Source organism: Homalodisca vitripennis, chromosome 5 (assembly GCF_021130785.1).
Source record: "Homalodisca vitripennis isolate AUS2020 chromosome 5, UT_GWSS_2.1, whole genome shotgun sequence".
Lineage (NCBI taxonomy): Eukaryota > Metazoa > Arthropoda > Insecta > Hemiptera > Cicadellidae > Homalodisca > Homalodisca vitripennis.
Genome location: NC_060211.1, coordinates 31167524 through 31195490, shown reverse-complemented (window position 1 = coordinate 31195490; position 27967 = coordinate 31167524). Strand labels below are relative to the sequence as shown.

Genomic DNA, 27967 nt, shown 5'->3' with positions numbered 1-27967 from the left:
GGTGAGGGAAGTGTGAGCTGCTAGCCAGAGACGAGAAGCTGGGTTGTGTTGGGGTGGGGGAAGACAAACAGCCAGAATCACCAGTACCGGCAGTCAAGGAATTAATATTGGGTGGGTGTCGGTGAGGGAAGTGTGAGCTTCTGGCCAGAGACGAGAAGCTGGGTTGTGTTGGGATGGGGGAACATAAACAGCCAGAATCACCAGTGCCGGCAGGCAAGGAATTAATATTGGGTGGGTGTTGGTGAAGGCAGTGAGAACTTCTGGCCAGAGACGAGAAGCTGGGTTGTGTTGGGGTGGGGGAACATAAACAGCCAGAATCACCAGTACCGGCAGGCAAGGAATTAATATTGGGTGGGTGTTGGTGAAGGCAGTGAGAACTTCTGGCCAGAGACGAGGAGCTGGGTTGTGTTGGGGTGGGGGAACATAAACAGCCAGAATCACCAGTGCGACAGGCAAGGAATTAATATTGGGTGGGTGTCGGTGAGAACAGTGTGAGCTGCTAGCCAGAGACGAGAAGCTGGGTTGTGTTGGGGTGGGGGAAGACAAACAGCCAGAATCACCAGTACCGGCAGTCAAGGAATTAATATTGGGTGGGTGTAGGTGAGGGAAGTGTGAGCTGCTAGCCAGAGACGAGAAGCTGGGTTGTGTTGGGGTGGGGGAAGACAAACAGCCAGAATCACCAGTACCGGCAGTCAAGGAATTAATATTGGGTGGGTGTCGGTGAGGGAAGTGTGAGCTGCTAGCCAGAGACGAGAAGCTGGGTTGTGTTGGGGTGGGGGAAGACAAACAGCCAGAATCACCAGTACCGGCAGTCAAGGAATTAATATTGGGTGGGTGTCGGTGAGGGAAGTGTGAGCTTCTGGCCAGAGACGAGAAGCTGGGTTGTGTTGGGGTGGGGAAAATAAACAGCCAGAATCACCAGTACCGGCAGGCAAGGAATTAATATTGGGTGGGTGTTGGTGAAGGCAGTGAGAACTTCTGGCCAGAGACGAGGAGCTGGGTTGTGTTGGGGTGGGGAAAATAAACAGCCAGAATCACCAGTACCGGCAGGCAAGGAATTAATATTGGGTGGGTGTTGGTGAAGGCAGTGAGAACTTCTGGCCAGAGACGAGGAGCTGGGTTGTGTTGGGGTGGGGGAACATAAACAGCCAGAATCACCAGTACCGGCAGGCAAGGAGCCAATATTAGGTGGGTGTTGGTGAAGGCAGTGAGAACTTCTGGCCAGAGACGAGAAGCTGGGTTGTGTTGGGGTGGGGGAACATAAACAGCCAGAATCACCAGTACCGGCAGGCAAGGAGCCAATATTAGGTGGGTGTTGGTGAAGGCAGTGAGAACTTCTGGCCAGAGACGAGAAGCTGGGTTGTGTTGGGGTGGGGGAACATAAACAGCCAGAATCACCAGTACCGGCAGGCAAGGAGCCAATATTAGGTGGGTGTTGGTGAAGGCAGTGAGAACTTCTGGCCAGAGACGAGAAGCTGGGTTGTGTTGGGGTGGGGGAACATAAACAGCCAGAATCACCAGTACCGGCAGGCAAGGAGCCAATATTAGGTGGGTGTTGGTGAAGGCAGTGAGAACTTCTGGCCAGAGACGAGAAGCTGGGTTGTGTTGGGGTGGGGGAACATAAACAGCCAGAATCACCAGTACCGGCAGGCAAGGAGCCAATATTAGGTGGGTGTTGGTGAAGGCAGTGAGAACTTCTGGCCAGAGACGAGAAGCTGGGTTGTGTTGGGGTGGGGGAACATAAACAGCCAGAATCACCAGTACCGGCAGGCAAGGAGCCAATATTAGGTGGGTGTTGGTGAAGGCAGTGAGAACTTCTGGCCAGAGACGAGAAGCTGGGTTGTGTTGGGGTGGGGGAACATAAACAGCCAGAATCACCAGTACCGGCAGGCAAGGAGCCAATATTAGGTGGGTGTTGGTGAAGGCAGTGAGAACTTCTGGCCAGAGACGAGAAGCTGGGTTGTGTTGGGGTGGGGGAACATAAACAGCCAGAATCACCAGTACCGGCAGGCAAGGAGCCAATATTAGGTGGGTGTTGGTGAAGGCAGTGAGAACTTCTGGCCAGAGACGAGAAGCTGGGTTGTGTTGGGGTGGGGGAACATAAACTGCCAGAATCACCAGTACCGGCAGGCAAGGAGCCAATATTAGGTGGGTGTTGGTGAAGGCAGTGAGAACTTCTGGCCAGAGACGAGAAGCTGGGTTGTGTTGGGGTGGGGGAACATAAACTGCCAGAATCACCAGTACCGGCAGGCAAGGAGCCAATATTAGGTGGGTGTTGGTGAAGGCAGTGAGAACTTCTGGCCAGAGACGAGAAGCTGGGTTGTGTTGGGGTGGGGAACATAAACTGCCAGAATCACCAGTGCGACAGGCAAGGAATTAATATTGGGTGGGTGTTGGTGAAGGCAGTGAGAACTTCTGGCCAGAGACGAGAAGCTGGGTTGTGTTGGGGTGGGGGAACATAAACTGCCAGAATCACCAGTACCGGCAGGCAAGGAGCCAATATTAGGTGGGTGTTGGTGAAGGCAGTGAGAACTTCTGGCCAGAGACGAGAAGCTGGGTTGTGTTGGGGTGGGGGAACATAAACAGCCAGAATCACCAGTACCGGCAGGCAAGGAGCCAATATTAGGTGGGTGTTGGTGAAGGCAGTGAGAACTTCTGGCCAGAGACGAGAAGCTGGGTTGTGTTTGGGGTGGGGGAACATAAACAGCCAGAATCACCAGTACCGGCAGGCAAGGAGCCAATATTGGGTGGGTGTTGGTGAAGGCAGTGAGAACTTCTGGCCAGAGACGAGAAGCTGGGTTGTGTTGGGGTGGGGGAACATAAACAGCCAGAATCACCAGTGCGACAGGCAAGGAATTAATATTGGGTGGGTGTTGGTGAAGGCAGTGAGAACTTCTGGCCAGAGACGAGAAGCTGGGTTGTGTTGGGGTGGGGGAACATAAACAGCCAGAATCACCAGTGCGACAGGCAAGGAGCCAATATTGGGTGGGTGTTGGTGAAGGCAGTGAGAACTTCTGGCCAGAGACGAGAAGCTGGGTTGTGTTGGGGTGGGGGAACATAAACTGCCAGAATCACCAGTGCGACAGGCAAGGAATTAATATTGGGTGGGTGTTGGTGAAGGCAGTGAGAACTTCTGGCCAGAGACGAGAAGCTGGGTTGTGTTGGGGTGGGGGAACATAAACAGCCAGAATCACCAGTACCGGCAGGCAAGGAGCCAATATTGGGTGGGTGTCGGTGAGGGCAGTGTGAGCTTATGTATACATTTCATTGTGTGTGATCTATGTTGTGCGTTTGTGGCTTTGTCGGCGTTTAATGGAAATAGTGATCTTGAATTATCGAGAGATTCTGTAAATCTACTTTGGGATCAGGTTTGTTAATTAATTTGATACTTTGCGTTTCTTTTATCTGTAGCACATTTTGAGAATACCATAACTTTATAGTTTTATACTATATCGTAATTGGTATTTAAGCATAGGTTATCGCATTTAATCTTTAAATTCCCTATGCAAGTTTCTATTTTATCTCTGTATTTATTTCTGATTTGGAGATTAATAATGTAATTTATTGCATAGCATGACATCTAAGGTCACATTTTCAAAATGTGACCTTCGCTGTCACATAAAGAAGAGAAACACAGTACATAGGTCTCCTGAAAAAAAATGTTATATTAAATATCAATTTCGTAATGTATTTAAACAAATTTTACTCCGAAAATATACAAATAACAAATTTTATGCCACCAAATTAACAAATTCATGAATAGCTGTTAAGATTTAAAATTAAAAACATTTAAAAATTGAAACTGGTCCTATTTATGTAAAAGGCTTTTTAAAATTTAATACATCAATCAGCCTTGGGATCGAAAACACTAGCCGAGCATTTTCGGTCTTACATTGAAATATTTGAATGAACTAAAACCATTATAAACGTCTAAAACAGACTTTACATGTAAAACAGTGTATAATATTTTTCTTATGATAATTTTGATCACAGTTATGTGAAAAGATATATATATATATATATATATATATATATATATATATATATATATATATATATATATATAGCTATAAATTGGTAGCATTTTGAATGGTTACAAGTTGTTTTAACAATTTTACAAAAGAATCTGCCAAATAGTTGAATGAATCTATCACTGGAACAGATGGAATAGTTTCATTTCTCTGTCTGTTTGTCCGCACGATATATCGATAACAAACTGACTTATATAATTGTAAGTTTGCATAAAGCTTAATTTCCATGTAGGCAACACCGAGTTTGATGATGGTGCATGTCAATAAATGGGATTTGGTTGAGACCTGGCGAATATTTTACGTTGGCCTTGTGGGTAACCTGAGAAAGTAGCAGACTAAACAAATTTTCAAACAATCATACAATATTGTGTTCGTAGAATAAAAAGAGAAACAATAGAGTGAATTTCAAATGTTAAAAGTCGGTGACGAGATTTGATTTCAGCGCACTCTTGTGTGTAGTAAACTCCCTAGCTAAATGATACTTTTATTATTTAAACACTGCTATGAAACCTAACCTATGAACAAACACGTGAATGCAGCATGTGGCAAGATATCTAGAGGAAGACTTCAACTGTAGACTTTACATTTGTTATGAAACTTCATTTCTACATAGACAAGAATGAGTTCCATAATAATGCATGTCCAACCATGGAAATTGGCTGAGCGTCTTTAAATCTTATCACTAGGTAGGCTGAGATCATTCCTCTTTTGTCTACCGGGGTGACGTAACAATGTCTTTTCTTTATGATTGACTGACTGTATGGCTATCTGTTAACAGGACATATCGAAAATGAAATGAGCTATAGATTTGAAAATTGTCAATCAACCTCAGCAAAGCCTGTTACATGACAAGTTGTGTGGCGTACTAAAACCACCTTTATTGCCCATAACCTTTTTGAACAAGAAACTTTGCATATTGCTCGGTTTATGAGTGGCCTTACTTAAGTAAATGTCCATTGGTAGGGATGTCTTTTTTGTTTAGGGATCTGCCATTTTCTTCTTCGCTAGCATTCACCCAATTTCCTGTCTCCTCTATCCACCTTCCTGTAACCTCAGCCTACGTACTCAGTGCGGCATTTTCCCTCACTCGTAGCCCTTCGGCCTACATTGGAATTTGGCTATCTGCTGTCAATGTTCACGCTGAGATTGAATTCCTTCCGGCGATTGAAAATATCTTTCTCGTAAAAATAGTTTTGATAACACCGACAATCAGATTTGTTTCTAAAAATTTCAAACACAACACTCACTCTTTCTTGGCATTCTGAATGTCCATATCTCTGACATCTTTTTCCATACGGTGCTTTATTAATCCACATATACTTGCTTGGTCTTGCTAAAAACGTATTAGGCCTACTAATTGTAGAAGTTCATCATACATATTTCTTTGTAACTGTAAGCCTTACGTAAGAATTTTAAGGAGAAGAGCAACCGCTGTTATTAAACTAAACCTACATGTTTTATTGGGGAATGGTTCACAAATAATTACATTCCGTGTATTTTCCGAAGTAGATCCTTTCAAAGTTATTTCTGAGTGGGTTATTTTCGATTCCAATTAATGTGGTGGCTTAAAAGAGTTCAGTCGTTATGAACTTTGTTCTGAGTTAGAGATAGCGCAGGTTGAAATCCTGCCTGTGACCACAGCACTTATCGACTCCCCCCTTATTCTGTTTGATAAGATCCTCACACAGGCCAGTGGCCCATGAGGACCAACAGAATTAAGGCTTAAAAGCAAATCTCCTTAAAAAGTTAAACATTTGAAACATGTTTAGTGATGACGAACCCAATAATTAAAAGTTAGCATTTCTGTAGTATTGTCTTTTCAATTTCCTTTTAAGCTAATACGATAGTAGCTTTATCAATAAGGTTTGGCTTTTTAAATATTCAGACACTAATCTTAGTGTTCAGTCTGAATAGTGTTAAATTCTTAATATAAAGCTTTATATAGTATAAATCGCTGCCGACTGTAAGTTTCTTTTATTTTACTTACTAATACAACGCCATCTTACAATAATGACAAAAAAATTGTGTCTGTTAAAGTAACAACAAAGCATATTGATAATTAACAAATACATGTACTCCATACCAAATAAAATGCACAACATGACTGTAGATACAAATAAAATGGAAATTCATGACCGAGTACTTCAAAATAGCAACAAAAACAATGAAATATTTATATTAAAAGATAAAAAGTTGTTCTGTTTTAATTTACTGCATTGTTCTTTGAATTCTTTGTATCATTGAGAAATGTAATAAGTTTGAACTGCTAAATTAATATTGAAAAAGAAGCATAAATTACCATGTTTTATGAATATAAAAAATACTAAATTATATATTCAAAATCGACTTATAACGTGGTTATAATTATAGTTTAACCTTACAAATGTTCTAAAAGAGAAGATTTCAGTTGATCTTGAAGAGTAATACATAAAAATCTGATAAAAAGTATGGAAAATGAAGGAATATCAACCCCAGAGTCGTCTGAACTCCTGACCAGCTGTAGTGTAGCAGTAATGTGGTTCTCATGAAGACAGTATGGCTATTCCTGGACAGTCATTCTATTTATGTTCTTACCACACTCGTAAACCACTTTTCCGTGAAATTGCAAATAAGCGTTTACAAGCTTTGGAAGCTGCTAGTGTATTAGTCAGGAGTCAGCATAATAAAGTGAAGTCAGCATACGTGTAGATAACTTGGCAAAACTAATTATATTTAGAGAGTGACAATCTTGCATTCTGGTTGGGTTGGCTAACTCTCTGCAGATGGATGTAAGGGTATATGCACATACAATTATGTATCATTTATGTATTAACAAATGTCAAGGTTCATTGCCGTCGTTCGTTTAATGGTATGCAAAAGATCATTGAAATCAAACCTTCACCTTAGCTTAGGGGTAGGACTGTAGCTCTAACCGATAAGTCTCGGGTTCGATTCCTGAAGAGGGCATCGCAATTTCTGTCAAGAGGTTTTGGATGTTTCCTCTGAAAAAAATGTGGTCTGATCGATTAAAATTCCTTTGGGTAAAAAGAGTTGTGGATATTGCAAATAACAGAATAGTATTTAAGAAAAGGGACGAGAAAACTAAACTCGCCAAGTCGACGGGAATATTAAAACAAAATGAGTTAACATTCTGAACCAAGTGAGCCAATTCCTACGGCTCGTTGCTTTGCAGCATCGATGTCCAAATCCTTCACACCACGGACTACTTCCACTTCATGTAGTTTGTTTCTAAATATAACCCCTCTCTAGCAGAAGAAGGCAAGGGAACGGATGCGGAATATCGCGTCATTCTCGAGTATTTATGCCTCTTCCTGACAGGGTCTCTCAGGGTTAGATTAATGTTGGCAGGGCTCTTCCCAACTTATCACCATTTTGTCATATAAATTTGTTAGTTACTGTAGTTGGAGAATTTTCCTTGAACCTCTAATCACGTCTTGCACTTAGTACGATATGCCTGTGATGTTAATAATGAATTAATCGTTTTTACTTGAAGATTTTTGTTAGATAAAGGTTTACACCTTCATCGTGATCACTCAAGCAACAGATGCGCAGAAGTTTAAATCAAATTGAATGTGTGCTCTTTTGTTTAACCTGAGACTGTGTCTTGATCTGTATTATGTTTCTAAGAAAAAGATTTACTTATGTTTGTAACTTATAAAACTTAGCACGGTGCAAGTGCTATAACACTGATCCCGTCTCATGGACTAATGCTGGATGTTTGTCTAGTTTCCGCATCAGCTTCCATTGTAAGTGTCCAAAATTGTCGCACAGGATTGGAAACAAACATTATTAACTTTATTGTTTACCATGATGAATAAAAAAATCTAAAGATACAACTAGGATGTCCTATTTAGGTACCAGTAGCGTTATGTAGGTTAAACTGTTGTTACTCACATACGCACGTAGAGTATTACCGCCATGATGACTAAAGACTGCACAATACCCGGGTGTTTTACATAGGTACTAGTAGGATAATGTGGCTTTACAGTCCAAACTGCCCGGAATGGCAGGTAATAATAAACAATCGTGGAATAAATCTAGTAATGTAGGTAGTGTTTTGTCCGCTTTGTACAGGAACTAAAAATTAGCAATGTAAAAAATAAAAAAAGGTAGCAATAACCAAATTTTAAAATAACTTTATGTTTACACTATAAGGTACGCCAGACCTCATTTCACGTAACAGGCTTTGCTGACGTTACATGGAAAAATTTCCAATCTATAGCTTATTTCATTCTTAAAATGCCTTGCGGACAGATAGACAGACAGACAATCATACAGAAAATAAACTTTTACAGCCTGTAGGCAGACATAAGGCAATTACGCTGGTCTACTCAGAGATACTCAGCCATGGTCGTGTACTATAATTGAACTAATTCTTGTTTATGAAGAAATTAAAACTCATGGAAAATTTAAGTCTACTAATGAAATCTTTCTCGGGATTCCTTGTAGATAGTTAGCTACATGTGTTATTTCGCCACATGCTAAAATATCACATGGTTGTACTTAGTTTGATTACAAATCTATTCTGCGAGTTTCTCGTCGCAATCGTAAGATCAATGTAAAAATGTTCGTTAATGCTCAACCAAATCCTATGGGGTGACATGCACATCATTGCGCTCGGGGTTGCATGCATAGGAATGATGGTTTGAGCAAAATTTCAATTACATAGGTCAGTTTGTTCTCGAGATATCGTGCGGGAAGACAGTGGAACAGATATGAAATTTTCCAGCCCCTCAAGCAATAGGCTTCGCTAACGCTCAGCCAATGAGTTACTATGACTACTTATCTAGAATTCTCCAATAATTTAGAGCGTTATATAATCCAAGGTGTAACTGCGAATAGGTTTATTAATAATGCTTAGATGTAGTCTTAGAGTGATAAACACCTGTGTGTATTTCTTGTTTTCCCTGTTTGTTACGAAAAAAATCATTGACAATAATTGTCAATGATTTTTTTCGTAACAAACAGGGAAAACAAGAAATACACACAGGTGTTTTTGTGTAAAAAGAACCATAGGTTTTTGGTCTCTTAAAGACTTTTTTACGGGACTCATTTATGCAAGTCCCCTTAAAAAAGACGAGGAAACCGCGGCTCGCTAAATTCTTCGTCAGCAACTAAAGGCACCGAGACCTCACTACTGAACTAGTGCTTTATTGAGATACACGTTAAATATTAGTTTGGTTGAGAAAATGAAGAACATTTTCCGTTTATTGCAATTGAGATACTCAACATATCAACTAAACTTTTTCGTGGCAGAACTCTATATTACACCACCTAGATACCCTCTTATGGCAAGAGCCGCAAATAGTGTTTGCAGCTTACGTTACTGTAATAAGAAAGTATAACAATGACTAACATAATGTTATATACCCCGTTATGGCAATGGCCGCTATAGTACCTGCAGCTTTCTTTACTATAATTGAGTAAGTACGAGTATAACAATGACTAACATAACATAATGTTATATACCCCGTTATGGCAATGGCCGCTATAGTACCTGCAGCTTTCTTTACTATAATTGAGTAAGTACGAGTATAACAATGACTAACATAATGTTATATACCCCGTTATGGCAATGGCCGCTATAGTACCTGCAGCTTTCTTTACTATAATTGAGTAAGTACGAGTACAACAATGACTAACATAATGTTATATACCCCGTTTATGGCAATGGCCGCTATAGTACCTGCAGCTTTCTTTACTATAATTGAGTAAGTACGAGTATAAAAATGACTAACATAATGTTATATACCCCGTTATGGCAATGGCCGCTATAGTACCTGCAGCTTTCTGTACTATAATTGAGTAAGTACGAGTATAACAATGACGGACATAATATAATGATCGGTGACGACACAAGCTAAACACACCCACACAGATGCCCGCAGTAGCCACACCCGCTTCTACTAACTGCATTCATCGTTACAACAAGTGTGTGAGTTTAACGCTGTCGATCTATTATTATTAATGCTAGTTAGTGATACAAGCTAATTACAAATACTTGTAAATTCCTATGGTTACAGCCGTTAGTAATAACTGCATTACAACCTTTACATTGTGTGTGTTTGTGTAACAATTATGAAAGCAATATAAGTTAATACTTGTTGATTACAAAAGCTAATTACACAATCCTGATACCTCAAGGTAGCTAAAATAGTGGTAAAATAATGACGAGCATAATGTAATGCTCGTTGATGTCAAAAGCTAGTTACATTAACTCCGAAACCACCTGGCAGCTACACCGCTACTTTTGTAATTGCAGCTATCGTTATAATGCGTATGTGAGTGTAACAATGACGAGTATATAGCGCTCTGTGACGCCACAGGCCATTTACACCAACACCGATGCCCCCTGGTAGCTAAACATCTACTTTTGTAATTGCAGCTATCGTTATAATGCGTATGTGAGTGTAACAATGACGAGCATATAGCGCTCTGTGACGCCACAGGCTATTTACACCAACACCGATGCCCCCTGGTAGCTAAACCTCTACTTTTGTAATTGCAGCTATCGTTACAATGCGTATGTCAGTGTAACAATGACGAGTATATAGCGCTCGGTGACGCCACAGGCTATTTACACCAACACCGATGCCCCCTGGTAGCTAAACCTCTACTTTTGTAATTGCAGCTATCGTTACAATGCGTATGTGAGTGTAACAATGACGAGCATATAGCGCTCTGTGACGCCACAGGCTATTTACACCAACACCGATGCCCCCTTGGTAGCTAAACCTCTACTTTTGTAATTGCAGCTATCGTTACAATGCGTATGTGAGTGTAACAATGACGAGCATACAGCGCTCTGTGACGCCACAGGCTATGATGCCCCCTGGTAGCTAAACCTCTACTTTTGTAATTGCAGCTATCGTTACAATGCGTATGTGAGTGTAACAATGACGAGCATACAGCGCTCTGTGACGCCACAGGCTATTTACACCAACACCGATGCCCCCTGGTAGCTAAACCTCTACTTTTGTAATTGCAGCTATCGTTACAATGCGTATGTGAGTGTAACAATGACGAGCATACAGCGCTCTGTGACGCCACAGGCTATTTACACCAACACCGATGCCCCTTGGTAGCTAAACCTCTACTTTTGTAATTGCAGCTATCGTTACAATGCGTATGTGAGTGTAACAATGACGAGCATACAGCGCTCTGTGACGCCACAGGCTATTTACACCAACACCGATGCCCCTTGGTAGCTAAACCTCTACTTTTGTAATTGCAGCTATCGTTACAATGCGTATGTGAGTGTAACAATGACGAGCATACAGCGCTCTGTGACGCCACAGGCTATTTACACCAACACCGATGCCCCTTGGTAGCTAAACCTCTACTTTTGTAATTGCAGCTATCGTTACAATGCGTATGTGAGTGTAACAATGACGAGCATACAGCGCTCTGTGACGCCACAGGCTATTTACACCAACACCGATGCCCCCTGGTAGCTAAACCTCTACTTTTGTAATTGCAGCTATAGTTACAATGCGTATGTGAGTGTAATAATGACGGGTATATAGCGCTCGGTGACGCCACAGGCTATTTACACCAACACCGATGCCCCTTGGTAGCTAAACCTCTACTTTTGTAATTGCAGCTATAGTTACAATGCGTATGTGAGTGTAATAATGACGGGTATATAGCGCTCGGTGACGCCACAGGCTATTTACACCAACACCGATGCCCCCTGGTAGCTAAACCTCTACTTTTGTAATTGCAGCTATAGTTACAATGCGTATGTGAGTGTAATAATGACGGGTATATAGCGCTCGGTGACGCCACAGGCTATTTACAACCAACACCGATGCCCCTTGGTAGCTAAACCTCTACTTTTGTAATTGCAGCTATCGTTACAATGCGTATGTGAGTGTAACAATGACGAGCATACAGCGCTCTGTGACGCCACAGGCTATTTACACCAACACCGATGCCCCTTGGTAGCTAAACCTCTACTTTTGTAATTGCAGCTATCGTTACAATGCGTATGTGAGTGTAACAATGACGAGCATACAGCGCTCTGTGACGCCACAGGCTATTTACACCAACACCGATGCCCCTTGGTAGCTAAACCTCTACTTTTGTAATTGCAGCTATCGTTACAATGCGTATGTCAGTGTAACAATGACGAGTATATAACGCTCGGTGACGCCACAGGCTATTTTCACCAACATCGATGCCCCCTGGTAGCTAAACCTCTACTTTTGTAATTGCAGCTATCGTTACAATGCGTTTGTCAGTGTAACAATGACGAGTATATAGCGCTCGGTGACGCCACAGGCTATTTACACCAACACCGATGCCCCCTGGTGGCCACAGCCGCTACTGCTATTGCTTGCCGCTGCTGTTCTGTTCTGTCCGCTATTTCTGTCTGTCTGTGCGCGAGCCCGTGTCCGCGTGTTGTCGTTGTGTAGGTTTCCTTGGTGAGTTGCCACCTGCTTCCTACATTCTTGTGTTGTATTGTGTTGTTGATATTTGATTGGTAACACGACTGATTAGTTTTGTCGATAACTGACTGGCGCGGCTGTTTCACAAAGTATAAAACATGGCCTATAATATTTTTAAAAGCCTGGACGTTTTTGAAAAGATTTATTTATTAAAGATCAAGGTTTTCACATTGTTTTCCTTTTGTGTGCTGCCACAGTTTTAGTTCGATTTGCCATGAAATAGTTGTATTGCATTATTGATTGATGAGTACAGTGATACTGAGACATTTGCTTAAAAGGTCTTTTCATGAAACATTTCAACTTGTGCATATAAGTTACCGTTGTTTATTTGGATAAGTATAATGTCTTGGATAATTGTAATAATTTTGGCGTTTTAAATGCTTTAGTTCATGCGAGCTTTTGTTCAAAGCAGCAATAAATATGATAAGGAAGTCCGTTGAGATACCAATCGGATTTTGTACAAAAGCGCATGTTTAATACCTAATCCTCTACATTTTTAGTGATGTTTTTCATCGTCCATCCTCTTAATTCGACTCACGATCTGGGCGTGAATCTGTTTAGACAATTTATCAATGGTGTAGCTAAATTCACACTATAATAAAGATACACAAATAAATACATTCAAAGCCGAACAACAAACAAACTTATAACGATAATATAAAGAAATGTAAAAGTTGTCAGAAACATAAACTAATTTAAAATAAGGCAGATGTAATGTGAATGTTGAGTTTAGCTCCAGCTCACCTTCCTCTTAGTGCAGCGTCTGGAATCTGACGCTGCCACAGACTTCACTCCTGGAATCTCACGTTCGTCTGAAAAGTTAAAAAAGTCGGTGACGTAGAAGCTCAAAATGAACTCTTCACATTGTTTCGACATCACCTCTAGACTACAAAATATAGTGTCATCTTAGTGAAGAGACATTCTTGTTGTCTCATCAGGTGCATTATTGCACAAATTGATCTAGACGTTGCACTAAGAGAAAGGTGAACTGACCAAACTCAACATTCACATTGAATCAACCCTTCCCACCATAGCTACGTTATGTGAAAAAAGATGTGATCATTATTAGTCACGTCACTTTTAAATTCTGCGGAAGTACGACTATAATTAAATCGTTTTATGAGTACATGAATGGGGTCAGATAAAATGCATATCTCGTGTCTACTAATGCCTTCCGCCAAATGCAATGCTAGCTTGCACTGATGGCAACGAAAGAAAAACACACGGCACCTCGAGATAATGCCTAACTCTTAACAAAATAAAATCTAGAGGGTCTGATCACAAGTGTCTGAGATATAAATCAAATAGTAGACTGTACAATATACAAACAAACCTTTAGAAACGTTAGAGTGACGTTGTTGGGTCTAAAAGACTCAATGATGGGTACAAATAGAATTTGGAGATCAAATGGCTTCTTTTATATATAATTTTACACTCTACTGTAAAATAGTGATGGATTATGAATTTAGTGTACTATAATCTCATAGTAGCCTAATATTTTAGTATGCAAGTAGTTTTATAATTTATTCAATGAAATTTGAGTTAAATAACAATGGAATTATTAAACTTAAATTTGTACTAACCTATGCCTACATAATAAGAGTTCCTAGATTCTTGTTTTGTTTAAAGACTTGCTATTGTAAAAATCGGATTTCTTAATTGGGCCAACAGTCTATGTCTACATATCAGTACATATTGCAGATTTAAGTGATGTCAAATAATCCATAAAATTGGGTTGTTGAGAAGTTTATAATCAGACCAGTTATTCAATATAAAACAAGGAGGTATGCCACATCATGCAATGTAAAATTTCTAATTTATAGCTCATTTTGCTCTATATATGTCCTGCGGATAGATAGACAAGAGCAACAAAAGTCCTTTTCAGAGAAAACCGGACTGTTATCAGACCTTTCCTTGTTTATTGTTTAGTTTTATCTAACCACGCAACTTGTTAATGTGGTTAGATTATATTCCTTAGTAATCTTGTTTGTAAAATTTATATTTGTTTGGAATAAATCTCAGTATCTCATTATCTCACAATAAAAAATAATTTAAAAGAACAGGTGACGCGCCATAGAACTAATTCTTGTAGAAATTAAGTTTATTCCACAGTAATTCAAATTTACAAGACATGGCAATAATGGAATATTACTAACCACTGTTACCAGTAATTGTGGCTAGTTAAAAAATTTTCAATACATAATAAATATAATAGATTTGAGTTAAGTTCAGTATATAATTAAGGTTGACGTGCAGCTTTGCAGTGTTTGTGGCCTGTCTTGGATGTGGGGTAGGCGAACAGTAGATAATATAAGATAAGAAAGTTAAAATGTTTTATAATGAACTTAGACTTAGCTTGTTTGCAATGGATACACCGTTTAAAACTACGATTACAAAGTTATTTGATTTTATATATAAAAGTACACAGTTTAATATTTAATACAATACATCTGTACATCATTAATACATCTAGATAGCACATCATACTTATGTTAAACGATTAAGATACAATTATATTAGTCGCAGTTTATCATACAAATACGGGAAGAATGAGCTATTCCTAAGCAGGCAGGTCATACGACGGACAGACTTTCAGTCATACGTCTAAGTTAACTCTCGCTAAGTTTCGGTTGATGTACATAATCCCTTCTACTATATCATCCAAATACGGGAAGATTGAGCGTATAACTATTCCTAAGCAGACAAGGGTCATACAAAAGACAGACGTGTAAGTTCACCCTCACTAAGTTTCGGGTGATGTACATAGTCCCTTCTACTGTATATCTTTTTTCTTTTCTTTTTTTTCTTTTTAAAAAAAGGAGAAGCCGATCTCCTTTTATGCCTTATTCTGCCCGTCCTAATGGGCCACTGGCCTGTGCTAGGATCTTATCAAACAGAATAAGGGGGAGAGTCGATACAGTACAAGGTCGATGGTACTGATAAAAAGTGCAACGGTCACAGACAGGATTCGAGCCTGCGCTATCTCTAACTCAGACCCAAAATCCAACGTCTTAGACCACTCGGCCATCGGCACTCCCAATATCGTTGTGTATTTGAGTACGTATAGTTTATTTGTGTTTCTAGTAGTACAATAAAGAAGTAATGATTTGTATAAACATGTAAAAAGTATGGTTAATTCATGCTATGTTTAATGACATTGTTATTATAACAAGACGAATGTAGCAACATAAAGAAACAACTTACCTAACATACCAGAAACTAAAAAATACGCTATCAAAACGTAATTTTTTAAACTCAAAACTCAACTCATTTCATTTATGTCTGCCTCGCTGTCTGTCCGCACGATACCTTGAAAACTTAATGTTCTACAGACTTGAAATTTTGAATGAAACTTCATTTCTATATGTGCAATATTGAGTTCGTTGATGGTAGCCTACATGTCACTCCATGGATTTTGGCAGGACGTAAATTGGGCCAATTTCTTTTCTGTATGATCAGGCCTCGCACAAAATAAAAATTAGCATTGGGAAATTGTGTGATTATTATTAGTTGTAACAAATTAAAATTGTTCTAATTGCTCCAAGAATCTTCATTTAAACAAATGTTTAATACTCAAAGTAAACGCTGTAATATACCCCTATTCTATATTAATTTGATAATAACCAAACACTATATTTCCCATTCATTTGGCGACCACAGCTCTTATATGTTGCACCGAATTCATACTTTGGTCTTCATCTTCTTGTTCCATTTGTGTCCACAATGTCATCTGTGTATTCATGCCATCCATCCCCTCTGCTACCGTATTCACATGTGTGTAGCAGTCATGACCGATTCTCCTCAGCCTAATCGGTCTCAACATATTTGATAGGGGTAAAGAGTTTTAGTTTTGCCTAAAACCTCTCATTGTTGCAGATATCATGCACGAGTGAAGATAGAATGACAGTTACTTCAAATTTTCCAAATCTTTCAGGATCCCACACTTCTTGAATCGTCGGGAGTTATCAAAGACCCTGCATCATTTTCCTTAGAATTCTTTTTGTCATGGCTCATCTTCTTGCAGTGATCTTGTCTTCCAAAGTACTTAGTTACAATTTAAAGAAGGCAGTGTAGTCCTCAACTTTCTTCTTTGAGAAACCAAAAGATCTGGATGTGACAATTCAATTCCTACACTCAAATAGTTCGAAATTCACATCCTGAAATTTGGTCACAATCTTTTGCTAACCATGTGACCTTCTCTCTGATCGCTGCCATTCGCCTTTAAACAGCGAGTACTAGTACAATGAGAAGATCCAATAGTTTTGCAAAATAAAAAAGTGTACCCTATCACTTTTTTGTTGAAAGCAGTATTACATAAAGTGAAAAATATCCTTCAGTCCATCAATTACAGCTTGGGTAGTAATATATCTAGTGTGACAAGATTCGCACATCTGGAAAATTACTTCTGAATCTCCCAATTTACAAATATCTGCAAATAAACAAATCTACGGTTCTGCTGACAATAAAATTGTGATGAGGCGCTCCGATGTTTTGACAATGGATTTTTGACAAGTTGTCAGTGTTCCAGTTATGTTCTGGCTCAACACTGATTTCTTATCTCTTCTTAGGCATTTAACCATTCTTAAGTGTCCTTATTTTTAGTAATGTTTCACTTCTTCCATACATCTTGGTTATCATTATTTGATTCATCAATCTTTATAAGAATCCTAAGAATCAGATTGGAATGATAAAACAAGTTTGATTTAAAAACCAAATATAAGCTTTTTTATTCGAAATATTTGTATTGTAACAGATAATTCATGTATGAACTTCTCCAAAACATAATTTGAAACAGTGATTGAGGCCGATCAACAAATAAAACTAGTACCACACAAAAATGAATTACACTTTTCAAAAGCCCATTTTAAAGCGTGAAAATCCTCCTCAGTTTGTGCAAATAAAGCTTTCGGTGTCAAACTTTAGGGAGCATACATAACAATGGTTCACTTCCCACTTTGTGTCTGGCCGCTCCAATGTTGCACAAAGTCTATGTACAGACGAGTCCGCGGCAACTCTAATTTTAGCACCTGCCTTGAACTAAGGAAGGACTAGTGAACTACTCACTACTCGTTTTATATCTTCGAGAGCTCTTTGTTATACTGATGACAAAGTCCATATGGCCCACATGGATCCTTGGAAACATCCAACAAATATGTCGTTAGCTGAAGTAACGTCAAAATAAATTCCAATAAATAGTTTATTGCCTCTACAAATTAATATGGTTCACTTTAAAGCGTGTTTCGTCTCACTCTTCAGGATAAATCCTTCTTTAATGGCAGAAAAATGCTTATTTTACCACAGCATATTATGATCTTTTCCGATAACATCACAAAAGGTAAGCTACACTCAGTAGATTCCTAGAGCTGATTGATCAAAGTCATTGATCTCAGATCACGTGCAAAATCGTTAAACTGGTGGAGAAAGACCAAATCCCTCGAGATAGTACCTAAATTCAAGTTCAGGTCACGTGAGTGTTCCTAAAGGCTATCTTTAACTGTGTTACTACTAGTAACATATATAATATAATATACTATAAACCTACGTATATCGCGTAATAACAAATATACATAAGGACAGAGAGGCCTCAGTCTCGCCGACATTGCTTTCTTTAGAGAGGCAGAAAACAAAATCCGATTGTCATGACGAGAAATTTTTAAGTAATGTAAGTCAAATAGTCTGTTCTTTCTAATAGTTTAGTTTTTTAGGTTCCCGGTATGAAAAACTCTTCCAAAAATAGTGGCCCCTGGATAAAATAATACGAATCTATGCAATCGTATTACGCAAGAGTGCATAGATTTTACTTCTTCTAGATACACAGTAAGAGGTCAATGAAAAATTGATCTTAATTTACAAAGATATCACTTCAAGATTGTGTAACTCAGTATCTTGCTAAACGTATGCTCATTTATCAACATAACATGTCATATTTTTGAAACTCCATCTACGTAGTGTTCAAATTCAAATTCAAAAAAGGTGTATTCATTATTTGTTTACATAACTGAGCTATGCTCAAGTAAACATATTAAATGTCAAATTAGCAACATTAAATCATTTGTAACAAATCAATTATTTAAAAATTCTAAGAGCTATTAATAACTTAACAAATTTGTGGCTGTGAGTGAAAAAAACAGCGTGGTAGGCCCGGTCAAGGAGATGGCGTTTTAGGGAAACTTTGAATTTGTTGTGGGAATTTTGAATTTTTAGATGTGGAGGGAGCTTGTTATACAATTTCAGAGCTGAGTAGTAAACTCCAGTTTCATATAAGGTTAATCGGTGGACTGGATACTGAAGGTCTCTGTATTTCAGCTGATGATTATGTTCGTAATGGTGTTTAATGAATTTTGTTGGATATTTCATGTACATGCAGAGAGTTTTATAAATATATAGGGAGGCCAAAGTAATAATTCCAAATTGAATAAAAAAGTGTTAACAGGTATGCAATACAATTATTGTATGGTGTATAAGTACAGATAGGCGTACGTTATGTACGCGTGGTCGGGGCTGTACTAGCCATTCAAGAAACATTAACCTCACATACGCGCTGTCATTCTGTAATTGATTTAAAAGAACTGAACTATCCGGAACACCTCTTATTAGAATAGAACCACGAGACAACTGAATAAATCAGTTGATATTACAGTTCTTGCCTCTTGGGTCATGGGAAATATCGAAGGAATGGGCTGTAAGGCAAAGCCCGATGTTCTTGGTAAAGACGCCCCTATACCCCGATAGGGCCCCACCACCACCAATGAGGCGCACGCTATCTTGGGCCCATCTGTACAATCTTTTTTGTACAATATGGTGGCTCTGAGGCTCCTCTTGTGATATGTAGCGTTGCTGTGGGTAATGTAGAGTCTGATCAGCATTTCTTCAATCTTCACCAGATTGCATTTCCATGTCCATAAAGACTCGTAGGCATTACATGTTAGATGCCAAAGATATGGAAATCTAGAAAAACATTTGTCCAAGAAAGTCATTATTAAAGTGTTGCAATCAATTTTGAGTTGAGTAAAATTTTTAAATTCAATAGTCACAATATTTCAAGATACCTTTCCTGAAGCCAGAACAAATTGGGTCACTTCACGAGAAATTACAGACATTTGAAGTAGTCTACAGTATTATTTTGGGTCTTTTCATAATCAGGCCCAATGATAAATGACTGATGATTAGGATTTCAATTTTTTACAGTGAGTATGTGAAATATGATCGGAAGGAGTGACATATTTTTTATTTTGAAAAACATGAGTTAATCATTCCACTATGTTTAAATTTTACGGAAAAGATATTAATTTTTTACATTTTGGAATTAATTAATTCTCGGTACTTGGAGTGGAAGAGGATTGGGCCAGCAAACTCCTTAGAAACTGTAGAAAAACCGGAAAGGATGTGTTGCTCATGCGATCTAGCGGTCAGAGTTTGTAATACTGACACAAACACAGCCTGAAGGAAAGCATTTCATCATGGCGGAAAATCATAAACGTAGAATTTTGGTTGACTACTCAAAAACAAACCATTAACCGCCTTACAGAATTAGACACTTTTCTGTAAGTTAATCGTTCTTGAAGTTTGTATGGACAGTGGGAGGACCTGAGGGTAGATCCTACGGTGGAGAGGTGGATTCGTTTATTTCAGCAGGTTTTGTACAATTTCTTCGCGCATACTTCCCAACAAATCTAAAATTGTTATACACTGACAAAAATCTAATATTGATTCGAACACAAGATCTTGTTTCAAGTAAAATGTTGCAACTGCACAAAAGGAAAAGAAAACTAATAAATCACACCACCATCTTGTTTGCAAGTTTGCTTTGAGCGCCAAGTTAGTAACTGTGTAGTAACCGCGGCTGTTATGGTCTCGTTTATTTTTAGAAGGCCCAGTTAGTTTATTGACAAGCCCCAGGGAAACTAGATGGTTTACAACAAGGTTATTTTTCAAACATGAGTAGTTTAGACTAGCGATATTTCAAGGGCACAACATTTGGAAATTGAAGTGTTTGATTGCCTTACGAATATTAGAAAATAAATTTATACAGAATAATGTATAGTAAGGTTTTACGATTGATGATAGAACAAAATAATCGAAACTAAGAAAGAGCTACCCTCTTGGAACAATGAGATATAACCTCAAGCCAACTGAATTTATCAGTAGACATTCCAGTTCTTACCTTTTGGATCACTAGAAATACCGAAATGATGGGCTGTAAAAGAAAGCTCGAAGTTCTTGAAAAGTCGCGTAAGATAAGGAGAGGGGTTTTGGTATCCATGTCTTTATTTATTTGTATTCCAACCCATGATCATGGATAAATTGTAGTAGCAGGTCAACCCTGTATGTAAATTTCCACCCTCCAATTGATGTAGTCTGGGAACACTACCGATGACCAGTTTAGAAATCACGAACTACACATTCTTTCAGAAATCTCATCGTATCCTTTGCCATGGCTCCCTCGATATTTACTAACAATATGGGTAGTAACAATATAAAGAGAATCCTTCACATCATGAAGAAGAAAGGAATACACAGTTTCTACTAAGTTGCAGATAACTCAAAGTAAACTCCGACAACAACCATGAACTAAGTTAAGTAAGTTTCAAGCATTCAAAAACAGGTGTTTATTTATGTTTTTGGGAATGCCGATCACCGATCGGTCTATTTAGGGTTTGAGTCTGAGTTAGAGATAGCGCAGGTTTAAATCTTATCTGTGACCTTTGCACTTTTTATCAGTACCAACGATCTTGTACTGTATCGACTCTCCCCCTATTCTGTTTGATTTGATCCTCGCACATGCCAGTGGCCCATGAGGTCGGGCAGAATAAGGCTTAAAAGGGCATCGGACACTTCTTAAAAAAGAGAAAAAAGGTGAATTATAATGAAGAACGGATGTAATAAATCATAAAACTTTGTGATCCGGGTCCTTGTTGTTATACATCACCCAAACACAGGAAGTGGGTATAAAAATCCGCAGAGGCGGAAAGTTGTGGGTGTGTTCAGGACAGAGTGTTCAAGTAACAATTTCATGCAAATGAACCACACATGATCAGATCAGAGAATGCCTTCACCTAGTATGCATAAGTTGAAAAAGGACAATAGATTTAAATCCTTTGAGATCGAAAAACTAAGTTTAATACTTCGAACTTAACTCATCTTTGCTGTTTTGTTCGTTATGATGTGTACACGTTTACTTTGCTTGCTGAACTAAAATGCAGTGTCGCAATCGATGATTCACGTTTCCGAGAATTCTAAAGTTATGGCAGCACGTTTGAGATAAGAGTGAGGTAATCAGTTCAAAGGAAACCGTTTGTTAGTGTTTACTGCTAGTGTTGATAGGTTTACAGTCCCTTCACTTATCGACGGTCAACTTAATATTTACTGGTAAAGATTACATCGCAATGATATTACCTGGAACAAAATATAAACTAAATATACTGTTTCCTGGAGGACGAAGGGTGTAAGATAACATTTCCCCTAAGATTAAGTAATTATAGTAACAGTTTCAGAATAAACAAGTTAGGAATGTTTGACACCATGTGTCATAACAGCCTAGCTGAGGTTTAATGCAATGTTTCTAGTCTATAGCTACTTGTTAAAATGTCGTATGATCGTACGTTCTTGTTGCCATCGTAGTTACCCACAAGACCAATGTAAAAACGTTCGATAACGCTCAGCCAACCCCAATGGAGTGACCTGCACTATCCTCGAACTCAATAATAATAATATTCTTTATTGTGTGAAACAATTACAATATTGCATGGCATGCGTCAACGTAACTATATAAGGTACATAAGTACATCAGATAAATCTGGCAAAGTTGTTGCAAATTAAAATAAGCGTGATTTATTTAATGGTTTAAAAATACTAGGTTAAAAGTCTTAAAAATAAATAAAAGTTTTTTTTATAATCTTTAATTATACGTCAATCCTAGCCGTAATCACGTCTTTTATATGGTTTCTGATCAAGGTTATAATTTAATTATGATGTTGGTCCAGGTAAATTACATACAATGTAATACGATTCATGTATGTATCAGAACCGGGGATTTCGTGGTTGTTGTTAATTTCAAAACTTTTCATCCCAGCGGCCCATTATGAACTTATCAGTTGAGTAAAATGCCTTTGACATAAGAAAATTTTTTAGTCGAGTTTTAAATTGTTTTGTTTTATTGAGTTGTTTGATGCCCTTAGGGAGCCTGAGCCTGACTCCAACTTGAGATGGTAAGTGTTCGAAAGCTGCCGTTCTGTGCTGTTCGACTCGAAAGTTATAGAATGTTGCTTATATAGAAGTGAAGCTTCATACAAACTTTCGAGGGTATAAGTTAATTCATTCTCGAAACATTATGCCAACGGGTAGACAGACAGGCAAATGCAATTTTTCCAGCTCCTCGAATGATAGGCTTCGCTAACGCTCAGCAAATGGCTAATAGAAGGCTCATCTGTCCGAATTCGGACAGCAGATTTTGTGTTAGGGTAATCCAAAATATTTAGCTCTATTAGAAAAAAATATATGTTAACTTGTACAGTTGAAACATTGTTTATAAAGAAGCAGGATTATTGCACAAGGATGGACATTTAAGTACAGAGCTCATATAAACTTACAATCAAACAATATTGTTATTCGTAGGTTTTACCGTTCTTTTTATTTATGAACCTTACAGCATCAGACAACCATGTTGTAGTTATATATTACAAAACAACTAGTATAACATCAGTATAATTGTTATTATTGTTTATAAGTAAGTTAACATCGTTTTGAAGTACTCATTCACATTGCAAAAACTCCCTCCACAACTAAAGTCTTATGCGCTTTTTAAATAATAAAAACCTGGTATAAGATTTGATACTAAAAGGCAAGTTACTAAATATATTTGGCCCCAAATATAAAACTGGATGCTTCTGCATTGAAAAATAGTGTTTACATACATTATAGTCAGTTTTATTTCTAGTATTGGTAAGTTGAGTTTGGAAAAAAGACCACTTGAAAAACATACTTGAGAATACAATATATAAACAAAGGAAAAGAATGTTAACATATTCTCCCGTGGAAAATTCTCTGTACAGGTTTCTCTATAGACTAGTCCAACTTACGATCCTGAAGGTACGTTTTTGTAAAGTGAATATTTATTAATTATGTGATAACAATATTGTGATGGCCTTCCCTAAAACAAAACTCCGTAAGAAAACAGATTCGATGTAACCAAAATAGACAGCCTCGAGTGTGCCTTTATGAAGAAATTCTGATTGACGCCATAGAGAAAGCAGAGAAAACGAATTAGGTTTAGGTTAACTGAATCGACTTGTTTCAATTTAGATTGCGCTGAAAGACAACGCCTAAGAACTCTACATGGTACAGACCGTAACAACACTCTTACAACAGTTCTTTAAAATTATAGTTTTTTTGCAAATTGCTTAAATGTCATTAAGTTTACTTTGGTCATTACGTTTTGAAATGTTAGAGCGGGACCCTTAAGAGAAAAATGTACTTTAGGCAACACTCGCAATTTTGCGTTTAGTTAGTTGGTCTCGAGACAAGACGATAAATATAGAAAAATTATTATAACTATTCTTGTATTTTGCCTTTATATTAGGTGTATTATTAGTAGTCTATTAGGAATACCTACCGTGAAAAAAATATAATTATGTCTAACGTTCTTAAAAAAAAAACACGTAGTGATAAGTGATAATACAATATAAATAGAAAATCCCTCATTTTTCTTATAAAGCACCCTTGTCTAGACAGGAAGATAACTCTACGATTATTGGTTATCCGAGATGGCTAAAGGCAAAATCTCTCCTTATCCATTATATTCTCGTTGGGAAAATGTTTAATTTGAGAATTTCAGAGTGTATCATTTTTATTTATTGGTAATGTGTATCTGTATATGTTAATTATGGTGAAATCAATCCTCCAACTCTGCGCATTTGTAAGATTTCGTACCAGTTTATTGGATTTTATAGCCTCCAAAAAAGACACTACTAGGGGACATTGTTACCAACAAGACGAGACGTTACCAACCATACCATTGAAGAGAGTTCCCATATTTTCAACTCACCGTCTCACAGCACACGGGATTGTTGCTCCAGGATTTGCTTGACAGTAATGACGAGATAATATGTGGTAATTGAGAAATTCAATGTCCAACATCCATTGTTGCTTGATGTACCATGTCCAGAATGTGTGGCTTCCACATGAGATGTTTTCGGCAGGCCTTACCTGGTTGCCAAAATATCCCCAAAGCTTACAATCGTCGCGACATAAAAGAGCCTCCTGCATCCTGTATTACTATCCTGCGCTAAGTCAGGAAGCTAATGTATCTTTAGTGCGTGTCTAAAGACCCTTTTTAGGTTCCACTGAGGATATTACAGTCCTAAATATCCACATTTGGGCGGAACATAGTCAAAATTATGATAGCTTCAGGCAATTCTTCAGAGGCACTAAGGCTTTTTGGGCCACACTACTTTGCTAATAGAGTTTGAAATTCAAAGTTCATTTAACCAGGTTTATCCAGACTTATGATGCTTTAAATCAACTATAATAGGCGTTCATAATTTAAGATCTCAGTTAAAAGTGACTTTACAGTTATATTGTCGCCTTTATTTCCTTTGTCAAACTTTTTACACCCAAAGAAGGGGATGGATTCCAAATCCAAGATATGTAATGCTACACTTTCGGGATATTGACAAAGGAATATTTCAGAAAACCTGTAATCCTTTTAAACTATCCATAGTCTATAATGAAATTTAAATTAATAACATTCATAAATGGCTTATAGTTACTTGCTAAGAAACTCTTCTGCTTTCCTGCTTTAGAAATCCAACCGAATGGCTTTAAAAATGAGACACTGAATAATTCCACAGATGGGGATATCGTCCTGGGACAAGTAAATATGACTAGGTTGAACCGTTGCTTTGACGTATCGATTTTACAAAATTCTTGTCAAAAGAATATAGAAGAGAAAGAAAATATATAAACTTTTACTTTTTGTTTTTTAGGCCTGCAACAAATAATATCTTATTAAAACAGCATCTAATAATAACATCTCGTATATTAAACTGGTTGTCTACATTTTTCTTTTCGGCACAACTGACAATATCTTTTTTTGTTAAACAATCCTAGAGATATCAGGTGTTGCCTTGGACATATACGCTTAAATCATTATTATGTCTTCACCCACAAACAATGAAGGGGCAATTGAAAAAGGAAATAGATAAAGTTGTGATAAGACTATTTACAAAGTCGCTAAAATTGCAGAAAAATCTGATGGTTCAACCAAATTGTGCGAAAGGTTGCCAGCTTGACTTGGCTCGTCTGACTGTCCCTGTCACTGTCCATCATCCAGTTGTCGTCTGCTTCATATCTGGACCACTTTACTCGTGACTGTGGAGAGCAACTACTCACTAAGCACCTGCGGGAGAAATGAAGGATCAGATCACTTTGTAATTCACCGCGTGCTTTGAATTCGGGGGAAGTCACACTGCCTAAACAACCTGGAATAGAAGACCGTCTTTCCAGAGGAGTCCAAAGTGTGAATTAAATTCGTCCACGTAAGAAACTACAAGAGCAATGAGAAAAGTTACATTGATTTGTGAAATAATGTCGCCCTCTTTCCCATGTACTGAGAGAAGACTTCAAAGATTGTGGTTTAAAGAGCTGCAATCAGTTTTTTGTTGGGATAATGGTTGTTAAAGCCATATATAGGCACATGAAATAACTTTCCTGACGACATAAGAGTAAATTTCTTCATAACTCTACGAATAATTACAAGCATTTGAAGCAGAGGATTACGCAATTTTGTAGCACGCTCAAATAAAAACTACTGCATAGAGGAATGAATGCAGTTTTTAACAGCATATACTTGAGCTATACTTCAAGAAGTGGCATATTGAAAACCTATTTATGACTTACGCAAATGATGCATTTTGATGAAATATAATTGACAATTCATAAAACATGTTTCCAAAGGAAATTATATTTCTCTTATTAATTTTCTCCATTTATCTCTCATGTGCACACTGTAGATATTCATATCCTTATGGTTGAGCATTATATTATACGATGCCTCTAAATTCTACCTCTAATGCCTACACCTCCTCTTGTAAAGATGAAGGTTTTTGCTTTCCTGTCTTCAAAAAGGCATCTTAAGGACTGTTTCCAAAATGTTGGTAAAAACAATTCCAACTCGAAACCCTATTGCACCACTTTGCTGTAGATCCTATGAGGCTGCCCCTAATGATGATGGCTAAAAACACAAGAGCAGGTTTTTTGATTCTGAGGAGTAACGCAGTACATTCGATGCTGTTAGCAAAAAGGCTACGTCCTATGCAATCGACAATCATACAGTGAATACACTTCCCGCGTTGAATGGTAAGCACACAAGGAAGTATCCAAGTATTGGAATAACCTTGACAATTCTCCAGATGTTTGACGCTAATAATAACGTCTTATTAACGTGTATTATGATTCGAAATGAAGTCTGTTGACTCAGACACCCTGTTGGTTTTGGTTCTCTAGGTTTACGCTGGGAACGAGTTAGCGTGGTAAAAGATTGTCATCCATTCTGCATGTGGGAATTGTACTAATGATAAGGATTGTATTATATAAGTGCCAGAGCTCTTCTCATTATTTATTTGTTTGCCTATTTCTACCTCTTTTCAGTTTGTTTTGCTGGCACAACTCTAAAGACTCACTGAAACCGATCAACTAAGGGCATGTTGGAAAATTGAGTATATCAAACAACATACAAATGAGTATTATTTCAGAAGATGAATGTTTAGATTAGGTTATAATAAATATGTTACTAATAGTACGAACGTTAAAGATAATCGTTATGAGCGCTCACTGGATCTAAGCTTGAATTTGGGTACTATCTAGAAAGAAGTTTTTATTTCACCAGAAGTGCTGGGTGGCTCCCAAGACGCCACCGAACGCCACACTGATGGCCAGGGACATTTCCGATCAGTACTTTCCCTGACCTCAGATCACGTGTCAGATCGTTCAACAAGTTAGATCATGTTGGATGATCTGGTATTTACCAACTCATATTAGTGACGAATAGTAGATATGGGCAGAGCGACCTTCCTTCGCTGACGTCGCTTCCTTTTGGGAGGCAGAAAACAAAAATCGATCGTCATAATAACATGTATTTTTCACAGTATAAGTCAAATAAAGTCTGTTATTTCTAATATTATAGTTTCTTTAAGTTCCCGGTAAGAATACCCGTTCCAAAAATATTGTCCTCCGGATAATACCAACCCACCAAAATTGTTTTTATCTGACTGAATTCCGGCGAATACGCTACTTGTTTGACTAGAAATAGTAGACTGAGTCTCAGATAAAGGCTAGTCTCGGCTTGTTCCAACACATGAGCACTGATTTTGGGCGAAGTATCAGCTCGTTTGAGTGCCAGTACAAGAGCTTCAGCACGCTGAACGGCTTTTGGGTAGGGTACGATAAACGGACCCGGTTTTTTTATATCGAAATTGGCAAACGATATTA

At 38.2% G+C, this 27967-nt stretch overlaps 1 protein-coding gene across 1 annotated transcript; it reads right to left on the bottom strand.

Moving 5' to 3' along the window:
- Positions 1 to 93: 93 nt before the first annotated feature.
- Positions 94 to 27421, bottom strand: LOC124363404. The gene is made up of 5 exons (XM_046818655.1): positions 27363 to 27421; positions 25763 to 25877; positions 2428 to 3062; positions 977 to 2344; positions 94 to 877 (listed from the first exon to the last, which is right to left on the bottom strand). The coding sequence occupies exons 1-5, from the start codon at positions 27419 to 27421 to the stop codon at positions 94 to 96; spliced, it is 2961 nt and encodes a 986-aa protein (XP_046674611.1).
- Between the last annotated feature and the right edge of the window lie 546 nt (positions 27422 to 27967).